The following is a 20,469-nucleotide window of genomic DNA, read 5'->3' as shown; positions in this document are numbered from 1 at the left end:
GAGCCGTCAAAACAATTGCCTCGAGCGGCAGCCATGATGGATTTAAAGGCGCAGTACCGGCAAGAGCGGCAGCCAGACCGACGGACTGCGGGTGAGTCTTTGAGGGTACCTCTGGGGCTGAGAGTTGAAGTCCCGCTACCTCTTTCCTGCACTCCCAGACAAATGAACAAATGAGCCCCTCCGACCGAACTTACACAACTCCAGTCAGCCTTAAAAACTCCGCCCCCCCCCCGCGATTCTTCCCGCCCCTCGGCGTCCAGACGGAGGGACAGACGGCCTGCCCCGCCCCCTGCGCTACAGACTGACTCAGTGACCTCGGGATTGACAGTCCCGTGTCCTCGTCCGTGACGGGGACCTCGGCCGTCCATCCGCACCACCTCCCGTCACCCCTGCCCATCTCACTCTATCCCCACCCTGGGCCTCAGGGCAGGTCGACAGCCTGGGACACTTCTCCACCGCATTCCCAGGCCCGAGAGACCAGCTCCCAGCGCCGCGTTTCCCTGTGATCCCCCAGCCACTCAGCAGACTTGCCCTTCTTCCCTGCATCATCGGGCGTCTGGGAGGTACCCTAAGGTGACTCCTCTCAGAGCCTGTTAGTATGTGATCATGATAGACACAAAACCATAGAAATGACTGGGCTAGGAGTGACCAGGTCTTCCTCCTCACCCTTTCCCAGACACGCCCCTTGCCGCAGGTCTCAGATCAAATCTCACTCCCTTCTTGGGAGAAAATAGCTCCCCAGGCTTGGGGTGGGAGGTTGGCTTGGGGAAGGAGGAGGGACATTGGTAGTCTTTGAAGACCTGTAGGCAGGGGAGGGAGGGCGTTTGTCGTGGGTGGGGCTCCATGCCAGGTCCTCTGGGTGGCTGTGAAGTGGTGAGAGAAGGGGTGGGAACTCTGGGCTTCTGGACTTTGGGCAGGGCAGATCCTTCTGAGTTCCTGGCTGTTTAAACAGAATTTCCTCTGAGCTCCTGCCTGAACACCACAACCAAGGGCTATATACAGGTAAGAAAACTTCAAAGATGAGAAACAAGGCCCTTTTGAGGAAGTAGGAAGACTGCCTGAGACCTGGGGTTTCAGGCTAGTGGGGAAAGAGGCAGAGCTGACCAGGTTTGGAGATGCTGGGCTTAGCCCCGTGGGTGATGCAACCTGAAGACTTTGAGCCTCTAGGCCCCTCTCATCTGGGTCTTGTGATGAAGGCTCCTCTCCTTTTCTTCTCCCTCTCTTTCTTGGTTTAACTTTGAAAACTATTCCTTCCCCTTTTTTGAAAACTCTGCAGTATTTTCTGCATACCTCTGGTCTGCTTTAACTCCATTCCCTTTGCAGCTCTCTCAGACACTCTCTGTGTTCCCTACAGTGCTGTCTCTCCTCTCTTGATTCCTTTTCCTAACCCAAGCTCTCTCTCCAGCTCCTTTTCTATTGTGTTCCTTAGTTCTAAATCCCTCTGCTACTTCTCAGCACCTTTGTTCTTTCTACAGTTTTTCGTTCAAGTCAATTTGTCTCCCTCTCTCTTTCCCACGACCTTAGCTTTGTGTCTAGTGTCATCACAGGCTGCCTCCCCACTGGTCACCCTCTCTCTCCAATTAAACCACAGGGTCCCCCCCTACTGGTTCTCATCCCTTCATTTGGATCCCTCCCGCCCAAGGCGCTCAGCCACTCTTTCCAATCTTTACCCCGCCTGAGCTCTGTTGTTTCTCTGTAGCCCAGGCAAGGTCCCCCAGCCAGGATGTCGGGCCTGGTATTGGGACAGCGGGATGAGACTGCAGGGCACCGGCTCAGCCAGGAGGAGATCCTGGGGAGCACGCGTCTGGTGAGCCAAGGGCTGGAGGCCCTCCACAGTGAACACCAGGCTGTGCTGCAAAGCCTCTCCCAAACCATCGAGTGTCTGCAGCAGGGAGGCCATGAAGAAGGGCTGGTGCATGAGAAGGCCCGGCAGCTGCGCCGTTCCATGGAAAACATCGAGCTGGGGCTGAGTGAGGCCCAGGTGAGGGGGAGGAGGTGGTGCCACGTGGCCCAGGGTAGATGGAGGAGCAGTTGTCTGATTAGGGCTTTGAGGTCACTTGGGATCCCCTTGTCCTAGTAATTGCTTGCATTCATTCACCCAGTAAATATGTATTAAGCTTCTACCATGTGCTAGGCACTACTCTCCTGGACACTAGAGACACATCACTGAACAAGAACAGCTATAAACCTTTGCCATCTTGGAGCTTACATTCTAGCTGGGGGAGGCAGACAATACACGAATAATTAAGTGATTCAGTATGCCACAATGATAACTGTTAAGATTAAAAGGATAAAAATAAAGCAAGGAAGGGGACTGGGGCGTATGGGGAGAGGATACAGTTTGAGATAGGGTGGTCAATAAAAGCCTCACTGAAAAGGCACCATTTGAGCAAAGATTTGAAGATGAGGGAGTGAGTCATACAGTAAATGGGGGAAGAGCATCCTAAACAGAGTGGACGGCAAGTGCAAAGGCCCCGGCCTGGAGCCTTCCCGATGAGTTCACTCAGAGGCCAATGTGACTGCAGGACAGTGAACGAGGGCAAGCAAAATAGAAAATGAAGTTGGAGAGGTGGTGGAGGCAGGGGACAGATCCTGTGGAACTGTAGGCCATTGTAAGGACTTGGCTTCCACTTTGAGTGAGACAGAAGCTATTGGAATGTTTTGAGTGGAGAAGTGATGTGGTTTAACATTTTAAAAGGATCATTTGGCTGCAGGGTTGAGACCAGACTCTAGGGTAACAAGGGCAGAAACAGGGAGGCCAGTGAGGAGGCAATTCTCATAATCCAGGTGGGACTTGATGGTGGCTTGGCCCAGGGCGGTAGCTCTGGAGGTGGTGAGAAATTGGATTCAGGGTATGTTTTGAAGGTAGAGTCATCACTACCCACCCCTTCCTCCTGGCCCCTGCCAGTCTTGCCGGCTTCTCTCCCGCCTATCCCTCAACACTCCTATCCAGAGCCCGGCGCTCACAGGATTGCCCACCTAGGTGATGCTGGCTTTGGCCAACCACCTGAGCACAGTGGAGTCAGAGAAACAGAAGCTGCGGGCTCAGGTCCGGCGGCTGTGCCAGGAGAACCAGTGGCTCCGGGACGAGCTGGCGGGCACCCAGCAGCGGCTGCAGCGCAGCGAACAGGCCGTGGCTCAGCTGGAGGAGGAAAAGAAGCACCTAGAGTTCCTGGGACAGCTGCGTCAGTATGACGAGGATGGGCACACCGCGGTGAGCATGTGCAGGCCAGGCTGGCTGGGGGGCGGACAGCTGGGAGTCACCACAAACGTGTGGGCAATTGCTCCATCATCCATAAGGGCCAGCAGCCCTGCCCAGCCTGCCCCCACCTGGCAGAATTCAGGTCCTGACACCAACTCCAGATGACAGCAAGGGAGAAACAAGAGTCACTCATTCAGTCACCATTTGATCAAATGACTACTATATGTCAGGCGCAGTGCACTCTGTTGGGGATGCAAAGTAAACAAGGCAGAGTTCCTGCTCTGACAATAATAGGTTTTTTTTGGGGGGACAGATAGGCATTTGGACAATTCCAATTCAGAATCCTGAGCTCTGCAATTAGGGAAAGCACAGCCCAGTTGAGCAAGTCCTAAAATTTGCTCTCAAAATGTGTGGAATTTAACCCTCACTCAACAGGCATTTGTATATCTCTGTGCCTTAGGCAATGCAAGAAGATGTGTGGCAGGTAGATGTAAGGAACTACAAAAGAGAGTTTCTGCCTTCTTGAGCTTATAGTGTAGCTGTAGGAACAAGGCTTACATGTGAGAACACGTATGTGACAACACAAACAGCAAGTGCCCAGTGCTGGAGGAGTGGTTCAGTCAGTGTGGGAGGGATCCCAAGGAGATAGGTTCCTGGGGGCTGGAATGGTCTGAAAGATTCACAGAAGAGGCGGGGAACAGAGATAGGCAAGATTTAGGTTGGATTTTTAAAATTTTATTTTATTTATTTATTTATTTGGTTTAGGAATTGGGCTGGATTTTGGTCCTCTATGAGGGAGAGGGAGGAGCTTTCTAGACCTGTGTGTGTGTGTGTGTGTGTATGTGTGTGTGTGTGTGTGTGTGAGATAGATTCATAGATAAGGCACCAGGGCTGGAAAGGGGTCTGACTCAGGGAAAGTGGGATGATTTGTATGGGACACACTGGTGAATCTGGGCAGGAGAGTTGAAAGTGTTTGTACAAGGCTGCAGTGCCTGGTGGGGTGAAGCATTTTTGCCTGGTGTGAAAGGTTATTCAGTGAGGATTGGGCACTACATACAGAGTGAGTGGTGGCAGATAAGGGTGTCAGGCTGAGCTAGACACTTTGGGTACATGTCAATAAGATAGGACACACCCCTGCCCTCAGGAGAGACAGGACAGACATGTAATCAGTGTAAACACACAGGGATCAACACGGGACTATAATTACAAGAGTTGAGGGGGAGAGAGGTGGAGGGTGAGGGTGCTTAGGAAGGAAGGAAGCTCTCTGGATGTGAAGGAAGAGAAAGTCATGACATTTTGGCCGAAGCATCTCTTGTTTTTGTTTTGTTGTTATTTTTTGTTTTTTGGGCTGTGCCGTGCGGCATGCGGCATCTTAGTTCCTGGACCAGGGATCGTACCTGTGCCCCCTGCAGTGGAAGCACGGCGTCTTAAACACTGGACCGCCAGGGAAGTCCCCATCTCTCATTTTTTATGAACAAGAGAGGCCTAAGCTTGGCGGGACAGATGCTGGCCTTCCCAGGGGCAGGGACATGAACAAGGGACTAGGCCCCACCTGTCAATGATTTCATGGTTTAGAGGGGGCTTGAAGAGGCTGCTGAGGCTATCTTGGCCCAGACATGCTGCTTCTTCCCTTCCAGGAGGAGAAGGAAGGTGATGCCTCCAAGGATTCCCTGGATGACCTCTTCCCCAATGAGGAGGAAGAGGACCCCAGCAATGGCTGTGAGTCTGCCTCTGGAGTTGGAGGGTGAAGGGGGGGCGTCAGGAGGCTGGTCGCAGCTGTGGCCTACCCTGAACACAGGATGCTCACCATCCAGGAATAGGTTTTCTACTTCCTCTGGAAATGGGCCAGGGACCAGTACTTTGATTTCCTCAGCTTCCCCCTTATTCATCAACATGTATTAAGCACTTAGCCTGTGTCAGGCACTGTGCTGGGCACCAGGGAGACGAAGATGAGCACGACACAGGTCTTGCCAGTAAGGAGCTCACAGTCGAGTGGAAGAGTGACCCTGGAGGGGAAGAGTATGAGCTCCTCAAGGGAAAGGACCGGGTCTTTCTTAACTTTGTATTCCTGGCAGCCCATGCCTCATGCTTATTGAGTAGTTTGTTGAATGAATGAATGACTGGGTGAACAAATGGGATTGTGATGGGCACGGGGCAAGGGAATGGTCAAAAGAGTAGCAGCTGAGGCAGGTCTATGCAGGGAGCCTGGTGGGGGGTAGGCACAGGCACGGAACAAGTCTTGGAGTGGGGTGGGGAGGGCAGACAGCAAAGGGAGAGGCAGCGTCATCTGAGGAAGTCTCCTGTCTTTTTCTGCGACGGTGTAGTGTCCCGTGGCCCGGGTGCCCAGCACAGTGGCTATGAGATCCCGGCAAGGTTGCGGACACTGCACAACTTGGTGATCCAGTATGCAGCCCAGGGTCGCTATGAGGTAGCTGTGCCACTCTGCAAGCAGGCACTGGAGGACCTGGAGCGCACGTCCGGCCGCGGCCACCCCGACGTGGCCACTATGCTCAACATCCTAGCTCTGGTGTATCGGTGAGTACGGCGTCCTCCTCGCACGGACCTGCCTCCACGTTCCTGCCTTGATCCGCCTTTGGCTCTCATTCCTCCTCTCCACAGGGAACCTCTTCTCCCACCCACCTGGGGGCTTTCTTCTATACCAGACTCTTATTCTTTCATACCTGAGCCCTTGACCTCAGAGAATACTCATCCCTCAGGTTTTTTGCTTCTCTCATCTCTCCTCTGGGGAGGGTCTCCTTCTCTGTTTCTGTCTCTTGCATCTTATGCCTTATGGCCTTCTCTGGGCATGGCAACTCTCAGCGTGTGTCAGTGAACCCCTCTCACTGCTCCCACCAGGCTTCCTGTCTCCTCATGGGGGGGCCCCAATCCCTAAATGTACCTCAATTGTCCCAAAGGGAAGGAAGTAAGGAAATGGCTTAGGGCCAGAGTTCGGGCTAACCCCTTGCCACTTTTGTCCTCTTACAGGGACCAGAATAAGTATAAGGAAGCTGCCCTCCTGCTGAATGATGCCCTCAGCATCCGGGAGAGCACCTTGGGCCGGGACCACCCTGCTGTCAGTATTCCTTGCCCTCCTTCCCCTGTGCTTTCTCAGCTTGTTCATCTGCTTCCCTCAGCCCACTCCCTGGGGCTTCTCAGGAGGGAGGCATGAAGACTCATTTCTCCCAGGCACTGTCTGCTGATCCCAGTGGTCTCAACTCTCTGAGACCCAATGACTCCTTATAATGAATATTTTCCTAAAACTTAACTCGTAGATAATGTAACCAACCTACCCGTATAATGTCCTCAAAAGTTGAATGATACCCTATTAATATAAAAGAGAAACAAGGAAGGTAATTTGTAATAAAATGATATGTATAATACATTACAGTAAGATGAAAATGCAAAACAGTAACAGTTGTGTTGAGTACAACAATGTTAGAAGACGTAATATCGTAGTCTGATATATAATGACTGAATAAGTTTAGATTTAGAAGAAGTAAAACCAGTAAGTCATTCTACATAAAAGTACGTATTAGAAAAATGACAGAGTAGAAGAATTGGCGCTTGCAAGATTAAAATCCAGTGTTAGAATAAGTAATAATGGACCAGATTTATTTGTCTGTGATAAGAGAGAGAGAGAAATAACCTTAAGTAGGGATAGCATGCCAAGACAAATGCTAGATTTGTCAAAGTGGAGACCATGAGAAATAAGATATTTTTGAAAATGAGCTGACTGTGGAAAAAGAATTCCCTGTGTTATGACGCATGATAGGCAGGGATGATGTATCTCAGAAAACATAACTCCTGTCTTGATATCCCACCAAGCATCAAAGCTTACATTCAGCGTTTGAAAGTCTGGCAGGACATTCAAAAGTTGCCTGAGCTGTCCCACACAGGCAGTACATCTGTAGCATCCTTGCCTCCCCAAAGGCCCCCAATATTTATGGCAACCAAAAAAACCCCTGCCTCCAGAAATGTCTAAAAGTCTATTTAGAGGGTGATACCACCCCCATGGAGAACCTCAGAGCCACGGGGGTCAGTACTTCCCCCTCTGCCGCCTCTGGTTCGGGTGGCAGAGTCCGCTTCTCTGGGCGTTGTGCAGTGCGGGGCCCTGCTGTTCAAGGTCCTTTGCATCCAGTTTCTGATGGGGGCAGGCCTGTCTTCCTAGGTGGCTGCCACACTCAACAATCTGGCTGTGCTCTATGGCAAGAGGGGCAAATACAAGGAGGCGGAGCCGCTGTGCCAGCGGGCCCTGGAGATTCGAGAAAAGGTGCCTGTGCCCTCTGCCTGTTCTTCCCTGTTGCGGTGACCCCTCGTCCACCATCCCTCTTCTGATCTACCCTTGCCCCTCACTTCTTTTCGTCTCACCCCCCATCTCTGCCTTATTCCCTGTTCCATCATTCCCTTCCCCCTGCTCCCTGCATGGGCACGTGCACACACACACAAGCACACACATAGTCACAGCCATCTGTCTGTCCTTTGTACTCCTCCAGGTCCTGGGCACCAACCACCCAGATGTGGCAAAGCAGCTGAACAACCTGGCCCTGTTGTGCCAAAACCAGGGCAAGTATGAGGCTGTGGAGCGCTATTACCGGCGGGCACTGGCCATCTATGAGGGGCAGCTGGGGCCGGACAACCCTAATGTAGCCCGGACCAAGAACAACCTGGTGAGGGCAAAGGTGGTGGGAGGAGGGAAGGGGAAGCATCATAGTCTGGTACACTGACCTCATCGCCTTTGTGCCCAGCTCTGGGGCTGCCTTTGGGGCTGAGGGGTCTGCTTCCTTCCCGTGGGAAGGCAGAAGTTCCGTAGCCTCTTGGGCGTGGAGTGGAGTGGGAACATCCTGGACCCTGCAGCTAGACAAAGAGGTGTGAGGTGGATCTCTGGGGAAAGTCATAAAGAGACCAAGAAGTGGAAATCCCAGGCCTGGCCGAGACCTTATATCTACTCTACCTCTTGCTCCTGTGTTTTTGCCTTCCTGCCCCCAGGCTTCCTGTTACCTGAAACAAGGGAAGTATGCTGAGGCTGAGACACTCTACAAAGAGATCCTGACCCGTGCCCATGTGCAGGAGTTTGGGTCTGTGGATGGTGAGTGGTGAGGGCCTGGGCAGGGAGCTGCAGGGAGGAAAGGAAATGCAGACCAAAGGTTGGGGGGTTGACCACAGTGGTTCCCAAGGGGGAGCCAGACCCCTTTAGTCCAGCCCTGTCGGCCTCTGGGTCCTGGCTCCCCCGTACTGTCCAGCTCCGTTCTCTAACTGCGCCACCCCATCCCATGTATCACCCCCAGACGACCACAAGCCCATCTGGATGCATGCAGAGGAGCGGGAGGAAATGAGCAAAGTGAGTGGGGGGCCCAGCCTGGGGAGCCCGAGGCTACCAGGGCCTCTGACTTACTCCTGCCCCAGCCCAGCTCCTCATTTCCCATCCAAGCACCAGCCCCAGGTGCATGGTGCCTTCCCCAGCCCAGCTTGCACCCCGGCCCTATGCCAGCTTGTACCCAAGCGTCTCGGTACTCTCATCTCTGGCTTCACCTCCCCCTCTGTCCTCCTGCAGAGCCGGCACCGTGAGGGCAGTACGCCCTACGCCGAGTATGGAGGCTGGTACAAGGCCTGCAAAGTGAGCAGGTGAGCTGTGGGTGAGCAGCCGGCTTGGCCTCCGATGCCCTCCATCCAAGCCCGGCTTCCGGCTTCCTGGACCTTCCCCTTCTTCCCTTGGACCTTCCCTCGGCCTTAGCTCTGCTCCCTCTCTCTCCTGCTTGTCTTCTGAGTCCATCTTCTTTTCCTTCCCTGGTCTCCCCCGTCACAGCCCCACAGTAAACACGACCCTGAGAAACCTCGGAGCTCTGTACAGGCGCCAGGGAAAGCTGGAGGCAGCTGAGACCCTGGAGGAATGTGCCCTGCGTTCCCGGAAACAGGTCAGAGACCAAGAGGGGAAGGAGGTCTGCAAGGTAGGGCCCTGGGGACAGGATGGAGGACCACTGAGGCTGCTTGTGACTCTCTGAAGGGTAAGAGGAGAGGCTGAGGAGGAAGACAGGACAGGCAGGTGAGACTCTTTTGTGACTGTGGTTGTTTTTTAAGTGTGTTCTTACCCCCTACCTGACCTTTGTGGTCAGGACTCCAAGTTCAAGGTTCACTTCACTAAATGGGACTGTTATGGGAAGCCCTGCCTTTTGATAATGTGAAGAATCTTCTGAGGCGGGGCACGGGCAGTGTGGGTGAGAGGGTTGTGGTTGAGGGGAACCCTGAATCGGAGTTTCTCAAATTGAGGGTCTTGACTCAGTGGGTCCTGAAATCAATTCAGTGTGGGCCTCGGCTAAAGATGGATGTGTATCTTTATGTAGGAACGCATTGCAAATAGAAAAGGTGAGTGGCTCCTTTCCAGTATGTGTGTACTGGGAAGTCTCAAAGAAAAATGTTTTCTTTGTTGTGGCTGATGGTGAGAAAACGTTTGGAAGCCCCATCCTGAGGAGTTCAGAAGTGGGAAGTCCCAGCTCCTTCCTTTTCCTTCCAGGGCACTGACCCTATCAGCCAGACCAAGGTGGCTGAGCTGCTTGGGGAGGGTGACAGTGGAAGGACCTCCCAGGAGGGCCTTGGTGGCAGTGTGAAATTCGAGGGAGGTGAAGATGCCTCAGTGGCTGTGGAGTGGTCAGGGGTAAGTCTGATCGTCGCCCCTTGATCTCTCCTGCCTCTCCTGCTGGTGGTGGTGAGAGGCTCTGAGCCTGTAGGATGCGTGTAGGATGTGCGTGTCGGAGGGGATGTTGTCCCCATCCCAGTTCAGTTAGCCCATCCCTCTCAGAGGTCTCTCTGCAAGCCAGCTGTTGACCAGGCTCTTGTTTTCAGTCGCTGGGCTTTTGGGGGGAGGGGGAGGTGTGCAGAATAAATGGCAGGAGTAGACTCAGAGGCCAGTCTGCCTGGGATCCCTTTAGCTTCTGTTCCCCATCCCTCTCTGCCAGGATGGCAGTGGGGCCCTGCAGAGGAGTGGCTCTCTGGGCAAGATCCGAGATGTGCTTCGTAGGAGCAGCGAACTCCTGGTGAGGAAGCTCCAGGGGACCGAGCCCCGGCCCTCCAGGTACACACTGAGACTGAGGTATGGCAGAGTAGGCAGGTGAGCCCTGGCCTCCAACTCCGCTTGGCCCCTCACCTCTGGAGGAGAAGAATCTTGGAGAGAAACATGGAGGAGGTCACTGGGGTTGCTGTGGAGAGAGAGTGTGGGAAAAATGGGTGCCCCAGTGCGGGGACAACAGTACCTGAGAAGATGCTGGTGACTGATGAAGACAAGAGGGTGCGTGTATGTGTGCTGGGGGGGGGGGGGGCGGGGTCAGATGGTGGGGAGGCAATGATCTGAGTGTGTGTGGTGGTGCCCAAGAGTCCCAAGCGTTAGGGCCACCCATGGGAAGAGAAGAGGCCTCGATTCTTTCTTTTCCATTGTAGCGGCAACATGAAGCGGGCGGCCTCCTTGAACTATCTGAACCAACCAAGTGCAGCACCCCTCCAGGTGAGAGAAGTGCTCGTGAGTGTATTGGTGGGTGAGAAAGAAAGGATAAGCCCAGTGGGGAGAGGGGAGAGTCGAGAGTCATCTGGGATGAAGGCTTTGCCAGGGAATTGGAGGTGGGCAGACAGGAATCCAGCAGCTTGTTGGGGGTGGTGACCGCCAAGGGACAGTTTCGGGCCAGAGATAGTAGCAGATAAATTAATCAGGAGGGGAACAGGAATGAATGTTCTCTAAATGGGTACTTTGGAATTATGAATAATTCAGGAATGATTTGGGGATATTAATTGCTCTCTTCCTATAGCCACCATACTCCTCACCTTGGGGACTCAGCAGTAGATGAGAAGGGAAAAAGAAAAAAAAAAGCATTAACTCATCTCCATTTGAGAAAACAGCAATGACATTTTTTTTTTTTTTGAGAAGAGTTCTCTGCTTTGTTTCATTAGCGACGTCAGTGAGAAATTATGCAAAGGATGTATTGATGAGAATTAGTCTCTATAAGGTTACCCCGAAGCACTTTTACATCATGATATTGTAGAGATCGTATAAAGACTGTACAAGTTATATTACAAGAAATGAGTCTCTGTTAAAGAAGTAGCAATGACATTTTAATGGGAAACGACCACTGTATCAACACATTCAAAGTATATGCCAATATTCATGTGGTTCTTCCAGGTATTTTCTCCACCAGATTGTGGCCTTCTGGGAAATTGTAGCAAAGACTAAACAAAGCCCAGAGCTTGGGGTTGAGGTTACAGGCTCCATCCTAGGTCCAGAGAGAGACTGCAGCCGTGAGATGGATAAGACTCCAGGGGACAGTCTTTGGGAGGCTGAGGTCCCTGGGCTGATGGCATGCTATTGTCTATTTCAGGTCTCCCGAGGCCTCAGTGCCAGCAGTATGGACCTCTCTTCAAGCAGCTGACATTCATCCCGCCCCCCCAGGTCTGCTGGGTCCCCCACACAGTCCTCACAGCATTCCCTATTGCTCCTGGCTCTTCCAGCCCCAAGGTGGGACAGTGAAGGGGGAGCAGTTAACCAGAAGATTGCTGCTGCCCTTAGGGTCTCAGCTCCCTCCTCAGGAATCCCCCTCAGGAAGGACCCTCAGGACATCGTCTCCCCACCCTGTGGTCCTCTAGAGTAGCTAGCTCTACTACTAGGGGCCCCAGAGTGGGTAAGGAGCAGGTCTGCACCTCAGAGATGCAGCCTGCTGCTGGCTTTTCTGTCAGAGGGTTTGGGGCTGGCCAGCCAACCTGCCTTGCCCTGGCCTCTCTTGTTCCCTCTGCTGCCTCACTTCAGGTCCGTGTATTTCACTTTACCTAAATAAAAGAATCAGGTAACCATTCAGCCACTTGAGTCCTAACTGAAGAGGGTAGGAAGCAAGGGTGGTGTTGGGGCCCCTCACAGAAGGGTGAGGGGCAGTGATGGATGGGGCAATAGGAGGAATGTTGCTTCTTGGATCTCTCCTCTCTTCCTTCCCCTGTTTGTATCCTCTCCAGCAGGGCCTGCAGGCAGGCGTCTGGGGGATGGGGGGAGGCCCACAACCCAAGGAGAAGGTGCTGTGGACTGCGTTGTCAGGGACATGTGGCGGCCATGTGGCAGGACCCTGGAGTCCTGGCGCCACTGCTCCTGGCCTGTGAGGCCCTCTGTGGTGGCCCCTCCTCCTCCCAGCTGCTTGGGGGAAGGGAGGTCTAAGCAGGCCTGGGGGGCCCTCTGGAGCCAGAGGGGGATGAGGCACTTACTATCCATACCCTCTCGGCATATCCTGGAGGCCCAGCAGCAGCTGGGGCCCATCTTCCAAAGCTTGACTCCTCCTGACCCGCCTCCTACACCCCTTGCTGCTTTCACAACAAAGAAAGAATGTGGGGGTGGTGGCGCTGGGGGTGGGGGGCGCCTGGAACAAGGGCTGTACTGGGCCTCCCCACAGCTGGAGACTTGGCCATGCCCTGACACAGCCCAGACTGCCTGGAGATGGACTTGGGATGAATTTGTCAGTTTAACAGCCTTCAGCCTGGTGTTCAGAGAGCCCAGTCTCTCTCTACCTTTGGGTTCAGATTGGTCCAGAGCCAAACCAGACCCTAGCCATGCACTGGTCCTCCTCTTCTCCAGGCTACTTCTCTCCTGGGGCGCCACAGTATCTCCAGTTTACCTTGCTTGGGGACACCAAGGACACCCTTCTGTTCTGGATCTCCCTCCGGATTTCAGGTTGCTGAGAAGTGAGCCAGAGCCCACCCTTTCCCCTCCCACCCGGAGAATTTGGGGGAACTGTTGGTCACAGCCCTCAGGAAAGCCCAGAAACCACGATCTTCCCCAGGAGCCACGGAATCACAAAAGTCACCTTAGGTCCCCTGAGTCCCTGCACACTAGGTGGTAGGCACAGCATCCGCTCCCCTATCTCTCTCAGGTCCCCACACTCCCCCGGGGCCTCCTTCTCTCTGTCCCCCATCCGTCTCCAGACCCCTCCCCCAAGTAGGAGCTCCTCCCCACAACGGCGGGGAGGGGGGCGTCGAGGGGGCGTCGCGGGGCGGGGCTTGGCGGCGGCGGCGGCGGCGACGGCGGCGGCGCGCGACGGCTCGGACGGAGGTACCGGGCGCGCGCGGCTCCAGCTCGGGACGCCTCGGGCTCTGACTCTGGTTGCGGCTGCTGCAGCGGTACCCGCGCTCCGGTGCGCTCGGCCTCCTGGGCCCGCCGGGGAGCGCTGACCGCTAGCCCGCCGTGCGCCCGCCCGCCCCCTTTCCCGGGCCCGCCGGGATGGGAGCCGCGCGCGGAACCCCGAACAGCCCTCGCCGGCTGCCTCTGCTCAGTGTCCTGCTGCTGCCGCTGCTGGGCGGTGAGTCCCGGCGAGCTGGGGGAGCGCGGGAGCCCCTAGGGCCAAAGGGGGCGCCGTGGAGGTGGGCTTGGACAACTGGAGCAGGGGAGACACACGGGCGTAGGGCAGGGGCTCGCTGGGCGGGGGACGAGGTCCCGGCGGCCGGGAGATGGCGAAGCGCCCGCTTACTCGGCCGGGCCCCTCTCGTCCCCGCGCCCGCGAGGACGCGTTTCCAGCCTCCCCGGAGTTTTCCCTGCCCGAGCCGGAGAGTTTGCTCGGGAACTGCCGGGAGTTGCCGGCTCCCGGGCTCCAGTGGGGCGTTTCTTTGCGGGGGAGAAACGGCGCCGCCCCCCCACTTAGGGGGTGCAGCGCGGTGGCTGAGGGTGGGGGAGATGGAGTCCCCCCGGCAGGCTCAGCCTAGGTGAGGGAGGCCGGCCTGTGGCCGGATGCGGGACCGACCGGCGCGCGGAGCGCGGAGCTTTGTTACCTATGCCGGCCCGACGCTCCCGGCTTTCCTCCTCCAAGTTCCTGGGCCAGGCTGGGACCCAGACGGCCCTGCTGGTGAGGGCGGAAGAAGGGAAAGAAGAGTGAGGGTCCGTCCCATCTCCTCCAGCTCCCGGCCCCAGCCCTGAGCCCACTCCCTCCCAGGGTCGGATCTGGGAGCTGAGAGTCCCAGGCTGTCTCGGTGACTCATGTGTGAAGGCCGCTGCCAAAATCGGGCATGGCCGGCCTGCAAAGGTGCGGACGGGGTTGGTTCTGCTCCTTCCTGGATTTCCATCCTCTCCCTCCCCAGCAAGGAAAGAAAATCTCTCTTTCTACGGGCAGAAAGGCAAAAAGAGTTCATTCCGTCTTCTTGGAGGGCCTCAGCATTTTGATGAGGGTGTGGCCCCTATCTCTAGGGCAGACTGGACCCGAACCCTCCCCTCGCTTTATTTCCTGGCTTGGTCACACCTGAGTCACCACCGAGGTGCTGAAGTGCTTTAGAGGAAAGCCCCAAGCTACCCGCGCACCCCAAACACTCTGGACTGGAAGTATGCTCCTCGCACCCTGTGCCACCTTCCAAAACCCACGATCTTTGGTGATGATCCTGGCAGCAGCCCTCTCTGGGGCAACTCTGCCCAAGAGACCTGGTCCAAGCTTATCACTTTCCTCCTCTTTTGAAGAGTGGCCATGGGGAGGGTGGGGGTAGAGAATTGCCTTTTCTGACATCTCCCTGGCCTGCCAGCTGTTGAGGGGTTTGGTGCTGACGGAATGGAACATCTCCCTCACCCCTAGTTGTAAAAGGAGAGGTAATTGTAACCCAGGACCGAGAGGTAAGAACAAGTTCCTGGGATTCGGAGGAGGTGTTTCTGGAGCTGCCCCGTGTTCCTTCTGATGTGTGGGGCGGTAATGCTCACGGCAGAACCCACATCTGCTCCGGGAGGAAGTATGGAAGTTTTTTGCACAGCCAGCATAGGGGGCCCAGCCATATGGGCCGGTAGCCCAAGCTCACAGGCTTCCTAGGTTTGCAGGCTGTTTGGGTTTTGGTGTGTGGGGTGCCAGATACGGCTGCCCTCACTGCTGACGTTTAGAGTTCTGGGGAAGATTCTGGTGGAGAAGGGGCTCTTGTTCAACAAATGCTAAATTCCTAAATTCCTTCCGTGAGAAGACGACTCTGACGTTAAGCGATGTTAATCCGGTGACTGGTGTTTAGCGAAGGGGTGGTTTCTGGTGGGGGGAGTTAGGGCAGGCTGAGGGCTGGGGACTGTAGGTCTGGAATCTCCTCTGGGGGTGGGGAGATGTCTTGTGCTCAACAAAGGAACATTTTAATGAGAGCCTTAAATCAGTTCCATCAAATGTGTCTTAGTGTGGAACCTGCCCATGCGCTGTAAACAGTTTCAGTCGAGGCTGAGGCGCTTGCCGTCTGTCTTCTGGTGAAATCCGGGGGCTCAACCCACCCCTGGATGGCATGACTTCAGCGGGCAATGATTTTTCAGTAGAAAACAGTAGATTTTTCCATCTCATTGTGTAATTAGCTGGATTTGTAGTGAGACCCCGCTGCTAATAAGGCAGGAGTAGGGGACCTAGGCCGGCTAGGTTTGTGGATTAGGCCATTTTGAAGTTTGGGTAATTATGCTGTAAATGGCTGAGGAACTTTCCGAACTTTGAGATCCCCGTTGTGATAAACATGGTGGAGGAGGAGGAGAGGGCTTGACGTTTGAAACCTGGGATTCTTTGCCTCACCGCTGGAATGGTTGGTTGGGGTCACCACCCATCCCTCTTCCCACCCCCGACTCTGGGTTCTTTCCTCCAGGATCTTGTTTCTTTGGGGAAATTGAATTGTCACGTCCTGAGATGGCTTCCGCAGCCTGTAATTCAGCCCTTTTATCAGTGATGGGCTTTCTCAGATGTTGGGAAGTATGGCGGGAGGGCTAGAGTAATTTCTGCTCATCACTTGCCAAAGGATCTAGTCAGACTCCTGGCGTTCAGAGCAGGGCTGAGTGGTGGAGAGAGCCCAGGCCATCGGGACGAAGTGTTTGCCAAAACAGCAACTCAAGGTTCTTTGACAGGCCCTGGCAGATTTCTTCACCTCACAGTTTGCCTCCTCTGTAAAGGGACTTACTTCCTGGAGTTGTGCTGAGGATCAAATGTAATGAAGTATATAAAGGGCCCCTTTCTTGTTCTTCCCTCTCTGGTGGTGTGCTGCCAGCATACCTTTCCAGCTTTACAGTCACCCCCAACAATAAACATGTTCCACTCACTGGAACCCTCCATTCCAGCCCAACTAGTCTCTTTCCCATCCCCTAAAACATACGGGGTTTCGCAGACCTTTCTTTTCTCTCTGGCCGGTCTCCTGGTATATGCCGCCTTCCCCATCTCTTTTGCCCAGCCCCACCTCCACTTCCTTCCTGAAGCTGTCCCATCTCTCCTACCAGAAGGTGGATGCCTGGAGAACCTCTGGACTCTTAGGCCATCTTGCATATTTTTGCCACACTTGGATTTTAACTTACTGAAGGGATTTAACTTACTGTAGAATTCATTATGGTGGTATCTTATTTATAGTAGATCCTTATCTAGGTTTATTAAAAAGTGAATGAAGCATTTGGGTACAGGGCAGAGTGACCAATGGCAAAGGTAAACAGCCCCTTTGCCTGCTAGGCAGTGGGGGGGTCTTTTGTGCCCTTTCCCACTTCTCTGGGTTGGGGTTGCCTGTCCCCTCTCCTTGTGCCTGTTCTACTGTGACCCAGTCAAGGGACCAGATCTTCCTTCCCTGTCTCTGGGCTATCTGTCCTCTGTGGCGGTTTTCTGAGTTTTGATGTGGCAGGGCTTCTGGCTTTCTCTAAGAGTGCTGGGCATGGGCATCCACCTCTGCATATGGAGCTGACCTGCCTGGAAAGGCCACAGCTTAACCACCATGAGCTATATAGGGGCCTAGATTGTCTACAACTTTGCCACTCAGAACGAGGGCCAGGGACTTCCCTGGTGGCCCAGTGGTTAAGAATCCGCCTGCCAATGCAGGAGACACAAGTTTGAGCCCTGCTCCGGGAAGATCCCACATGCCGCGGAACAACTAAGCCCGTGCGCCACAACTACTGAGCCTGTGCTCTAGAGCCCGCAGCCACAACTACTGAACCCGCGTGCTTAGAGCCCGTGCTCGGCAACAAGAGAAGCCACTGCAATGAGAAGCCCGTGCACCGCAACGAAGAGTAGCCCCCGCTCACCGCAACGAGAGAAAAGCCCGCGTAGCAACGAAGACCCAACGCAGCCAAAAATAAATATAAAATAAATAAATAAAATTATTTTTAAAAACCCCCAAAAAAACCAAGGGCCAAAGACCAGCATCATCAGCATTCCCTGAGAGCATGAGTCGGAGTTCCAGACTGCATTTTAACAAGCTCCCCAGGTGACTGCACCCAAGGTTCCAGAAGTCCTGCTCTAAGCATCCTTCCTTATATAGAAACTCGAGGTACAGAGCTTTCCTGTTGTAACAGTACGAATCAGGAGCCCTAGATCTTGCACAGTATTTGAAGACTTAGCTTAAATAACTTTTAGTTCATGTGAACTCTCCGGTGTGATATTATACACTTAAAAATGACCTCACTTTGGGTTGAATTTGAATTAGATTTTGTCAGGACAACTTGTCCATTAAAGGTGTGACTCCAGAGGATTTGCAACACTAAGGGTGGAGCTCTGTTCCTCTGGGAGCTTTTCCTAGAGGAGCTTGTGTCTCAATTTATAAAGAGAGCCAGTGGAGAAATTGGATTTGTTAGGAAGAAGTTTGGTCTCTGGACGACTTTTCAGGAATACGTTTGGTTCATAAAGGGAGGCAATGTCTCCACTGGGCTGCAACAGTTGTTGTTAAAGTTTTGGAGGATTTCATATTTTGGAGTGGGGCGGGTTTGGGTGAGTTGTGTGTTTTTAAGCCAGTACAGCTTCTGTGAGACTCATCTGGGAGGGAGGGTGGCCAGTTCAGACTCTAATATTTGAGCCAAGAGCAGTGTGGGACCAGGGATTCAGTCTTTGGTGTGTTCCTGATGGAGGAAAGGGTCATTAAACCAGGCTGGGTATCCTTGGCCTGCGTCCCTTAGCCTCCCTCGGCTCTCCCTAACCTCAGTACATGCCTCTCTGCTCTGTTGCCCGGCAGAGCCACGTGGTGGGACCACGGTTGCTGGCGTGGGCTCTGGCCTTGCCCTCGGGCTGCCGGCCTGCCTCTCTCCTTGAGTCCTGCGCTGCCCCCCACCCCCCAGCTGTCTGGTCCTTTGTCCCGAGGGTATGGGGGTTCTGCCGTGTGGCTGAGGTAGAGTCCCGCCTTGGGGTTCTTGGCGTTCACTGCTCAGTGCACAGTCAGCGCCGCCGAGCCCCCTGGCGCTTTGGTGGAGCTGGCGCAGGAGCTGCGGCAGCTAATCAGTGGTTTGAGGAAGCCCTCTGTAGTCTGTCACTTTTTCCATCCTCTTTTCTTCTCTGAGTTCAGGCCACTTCCCTCCCAGTAATGCTACACAGCGGCAGTGGGGCAGGGAGGAAGCTGTGCTGGAAGGGCTGACCTACGCGGGCGCCTTCCCCCTCTCGCAGCTTGGTTTGGGGTCCCGGAGCTCTTGTGTCCCTGTGTGCATTAACTGAGTGAACGCACAGGTGAGTGGAATGCAATCTACCGGCTGTCCTGCAGATCCTACGTTCCCTGCCAGAAACTTAGACCCTGATGTGCAGGACATGAACTGGCTGGCTCTGGTGTGTATGTAACTTCTGATAACTGGGTCCTGAGTCTTTGGGGTAGGGTTTGTGAGTCACACATTAAGAAGATGTGGGTTTGTGTTTCTCAAATACGTGGTCCAGAGACCATTGGGGAATATAGTGGGAGGGCAGGTAGCCAGAGGTACTGGTTAAAATTTGAGACGCCTGAGCCTTAACTGCAGGTCTGCCCATCAGAATCGTTGGGGAAGGAGCCAGAACGTGTAGTTTATTTTCCCATTTGTTAGATTACATTGTATTGTTTGAATAGCCAGTCCTCTCACATAGTTCAAGTCTCAAAAGGAAACTGCATTTTAAAAGAGTTTCCCAGCAGATTCCTATCTACTCTCAAGTTTGAGAACCACTGTGTAGCCATAAGGAGAATTTGTCTGTCTAAAGTGGCGGTGTGGTGATGAGAAAGAGGTATTAATGCTGAGAGGTTGAGGATGGGCTCAATTCAAAGCTTTTGGGTGTCTTCTTTGGGTGAAGCTGTTTCAGGTGGCGCAGGAGGCAGGAAGGAGACAAGATGATGAGAATCAGATGAAGTATAATGGGAGGCAACACTTGGTAAAGTGCTAAATAGATGGAATAACATTCCAGAATGTGTAGGAAGGTGAGTCCATGATGCAGGAGCAACGGGGGGCAGTGGGAGGGCTTCAGAGAGGAGAAAGGATTCACTTTGCTAGTAGCTGTAGTCTGTGGTGACTGATCAGAATGATGGAAAGGCATTGGATCAAGAGTCTGAAAACTTGGGTGGGTCTCTGCTGATACCACACACGATAAAGGAAGAGAAGTGACGTCTATTGGCTCACTGCTGCTGGTCACACGACCCTGAACTGTTTAATTAACCTTTCCGAGCCTCAGTTTTCTCCTCTGCAAAATGCAAATGATGCTGACCCCTGCCTTGCTCGCCCCTGGGAAGTTAGGGTGTAGCAGTCGCAGCTGTGAAGGTGGTTGACTGGGGGAAGCAGCCCCTCTGGCCAGCCCTGCTCTCTCTTCCCAGAGACGGTCCTGACCTTCTGTCTCCCTTTAAGGTGTCGGCCTTTCGTTCCAGTCCCGTCTCTCTAGAATGGTTTGTGAGGGCTTAACCTGGTCACTCTTGACCGATAGCTTTAGAAAAGGTTTTCTCATTCTAAAGCACAGATTTTCTAAACGGGTCTCAGTATTCCAACAGCAGCTCGGAAATGTGGGCACAGCCACTTCGCGTTTCCTGGTAGGAACTCTTCCTCCCTCTATCCCGGTGGCAGATTCTCCCCAGGGTGATGAATGCTGGTTCAGGGCCACCTCCCTCGGCCTGCTGAGGTTCTTCCAGGGAGTGAGTAGGAAAGTGTGCTTCTTGCAGCCGAGGCGGACTTTTATAATACCCAAGGGAGGGTGCTTATCATCACAGGATGGCTGTGGGGGTCTCCCCTGTCAGTTACTCTGTATAACTTGCAGGAACTCCTCCTATGAGAACCATGGGGAGGTTCCCGAGGTGCGGTGTGGTCTCCTATGAGGGGGTTAAGGTGGCCAGAGTGGGCGCTGGCACGCACCGCTTCTCCTCCAGGAGACACTGACTCTTTTGTCCCCTTCTTGGGTTGGTGGTGGTGGTGGTGGTGGGGCAGCGAGGAGAATGCTTGTCTGCTCTTGGGACTTCTGGGATGTCCTAGCAGCTAGCTCATAAGGTGCCTTTGTGCAAATTAGAAATAGGCACCCTTCCTCCAAGTGACTGCAGCCCTGCACCAGGACACAGGGCTTTGGCTAGTGGAGCACAGACAGTATTTCAGTATT

General features: G+C 54.0%; 2 protein-coding genes across 4 annotated transcripts in view; both read left to right on the top strand.

Annotated features, from left to right (window-relative positions):
• Positions 1-29: 29 nt before the first annotated feature.
• KLC4 (kinesin light chain 4) lies at positions 30-12,032 on the top strand. 3 transcript variants are annotated; one of them, XM_022581944.3, is made up of 16 exons: positions 30-91; positions 1,700-1,981; positions 2,984-3,214; positions 4,840-4,921; positions 5,527-5,737; positions 6,188-6,275; positions 7,371-7,472; positions 7,696-7,869; positions 8,189-8,288; positions 8,488-8,540; positions 8,754-8,824; positions 9,006-9,114; positions 9,711-9,851; positions 10,153-10,268; positions 10,631-10,694; positions 11,560-12,032. In XM_022581944.3, exons 2-16 carry the CDS (start codon positions 1,724-1,726, stop codon positions 11,608-11,610), a joined length of 1,851 nt encoding a protein of 616 aa, XP_022437652.1. In that variant the 5' UTR covers positions 30-91; positions 1,700-1,723; the 3' UTR covers positions 11,611-12,032. The 3 variants fall into 3 exon arrangements, with proteins under 3 accessions (XP_022437652.1, XP_022437653.1, XP_022437654.1); XM_022581945.3 differs by having other exon boundaries at positions 42-1,002; XM_022581946.1 differs by lacking the exon at positions 30-91 and having other exon boundaries at positions 1,875-1,981; positions 2,909-3,214.
• Positions 12,033-13,234: 1,202 nt separating this feature from the next.
• Positions 13,235-20,469, top strand: part of PTK7 (protein tyrosine kinase 7 (inactive)) — a 59,432-nt gene continuing 52,197 nt past the window's right edge. The window contains exon 1 of the mRNA XM_022581949.2: positions 13,235-13,515. Coding sequence (XP_022437657.2) covers positions 13,437-13,515 — 79 coding nt within the window. The 5' untranslated portion in view covers positions 13,235-13,436. The remainder of the gene's footprint in view (positions 13,516-20,469) is intronic.

Source organism: Delphinapterus leucas, chromosome 10 (genome assembly GCF_059928025.1).
Source record: "Delphinapterus leucas isolate spDelLeu-1000000601 "Yukka" chromosome 10, BTC_Dleu_Yukka2, whole genome shotgun sequence".
In the NCBI taxonomy this organism is placed as follows: Eukaryota; Metazoa; Chordata; class Mammalia; order Artiodactyla; family Monodontidae; genus Delphinapterus; species Delphinapterus leucas.
Note: the sequence above shows the minus strand (reverse complement) of the source record. Positions and strands in the feature narration are given on the sequence as shown.

Coding starts and splice junctions, on each gene's coding strand:
- KLC4 (XM_022581944.3), top strand. CDS start 1,724: ATGTCGGGCCTGGTATTGGGACAGCGGGATGAGACTGCAGGGCACCGG. Junction 9,115..9,710: donor CCCTGCGTTCCCGGAAACAG/GTCAGAGACCAA, acceptor TTTTCCTTCCAG/GGCACTGACCCTATCAGCCA. Junction 10,695..11,559: donor CAAGTGCAGCACCCCTCCAG/GTGAGAGAAGTG, acceptor TGTCTATTTCAG/GTCTCCCGAGGCCTCAGTGC.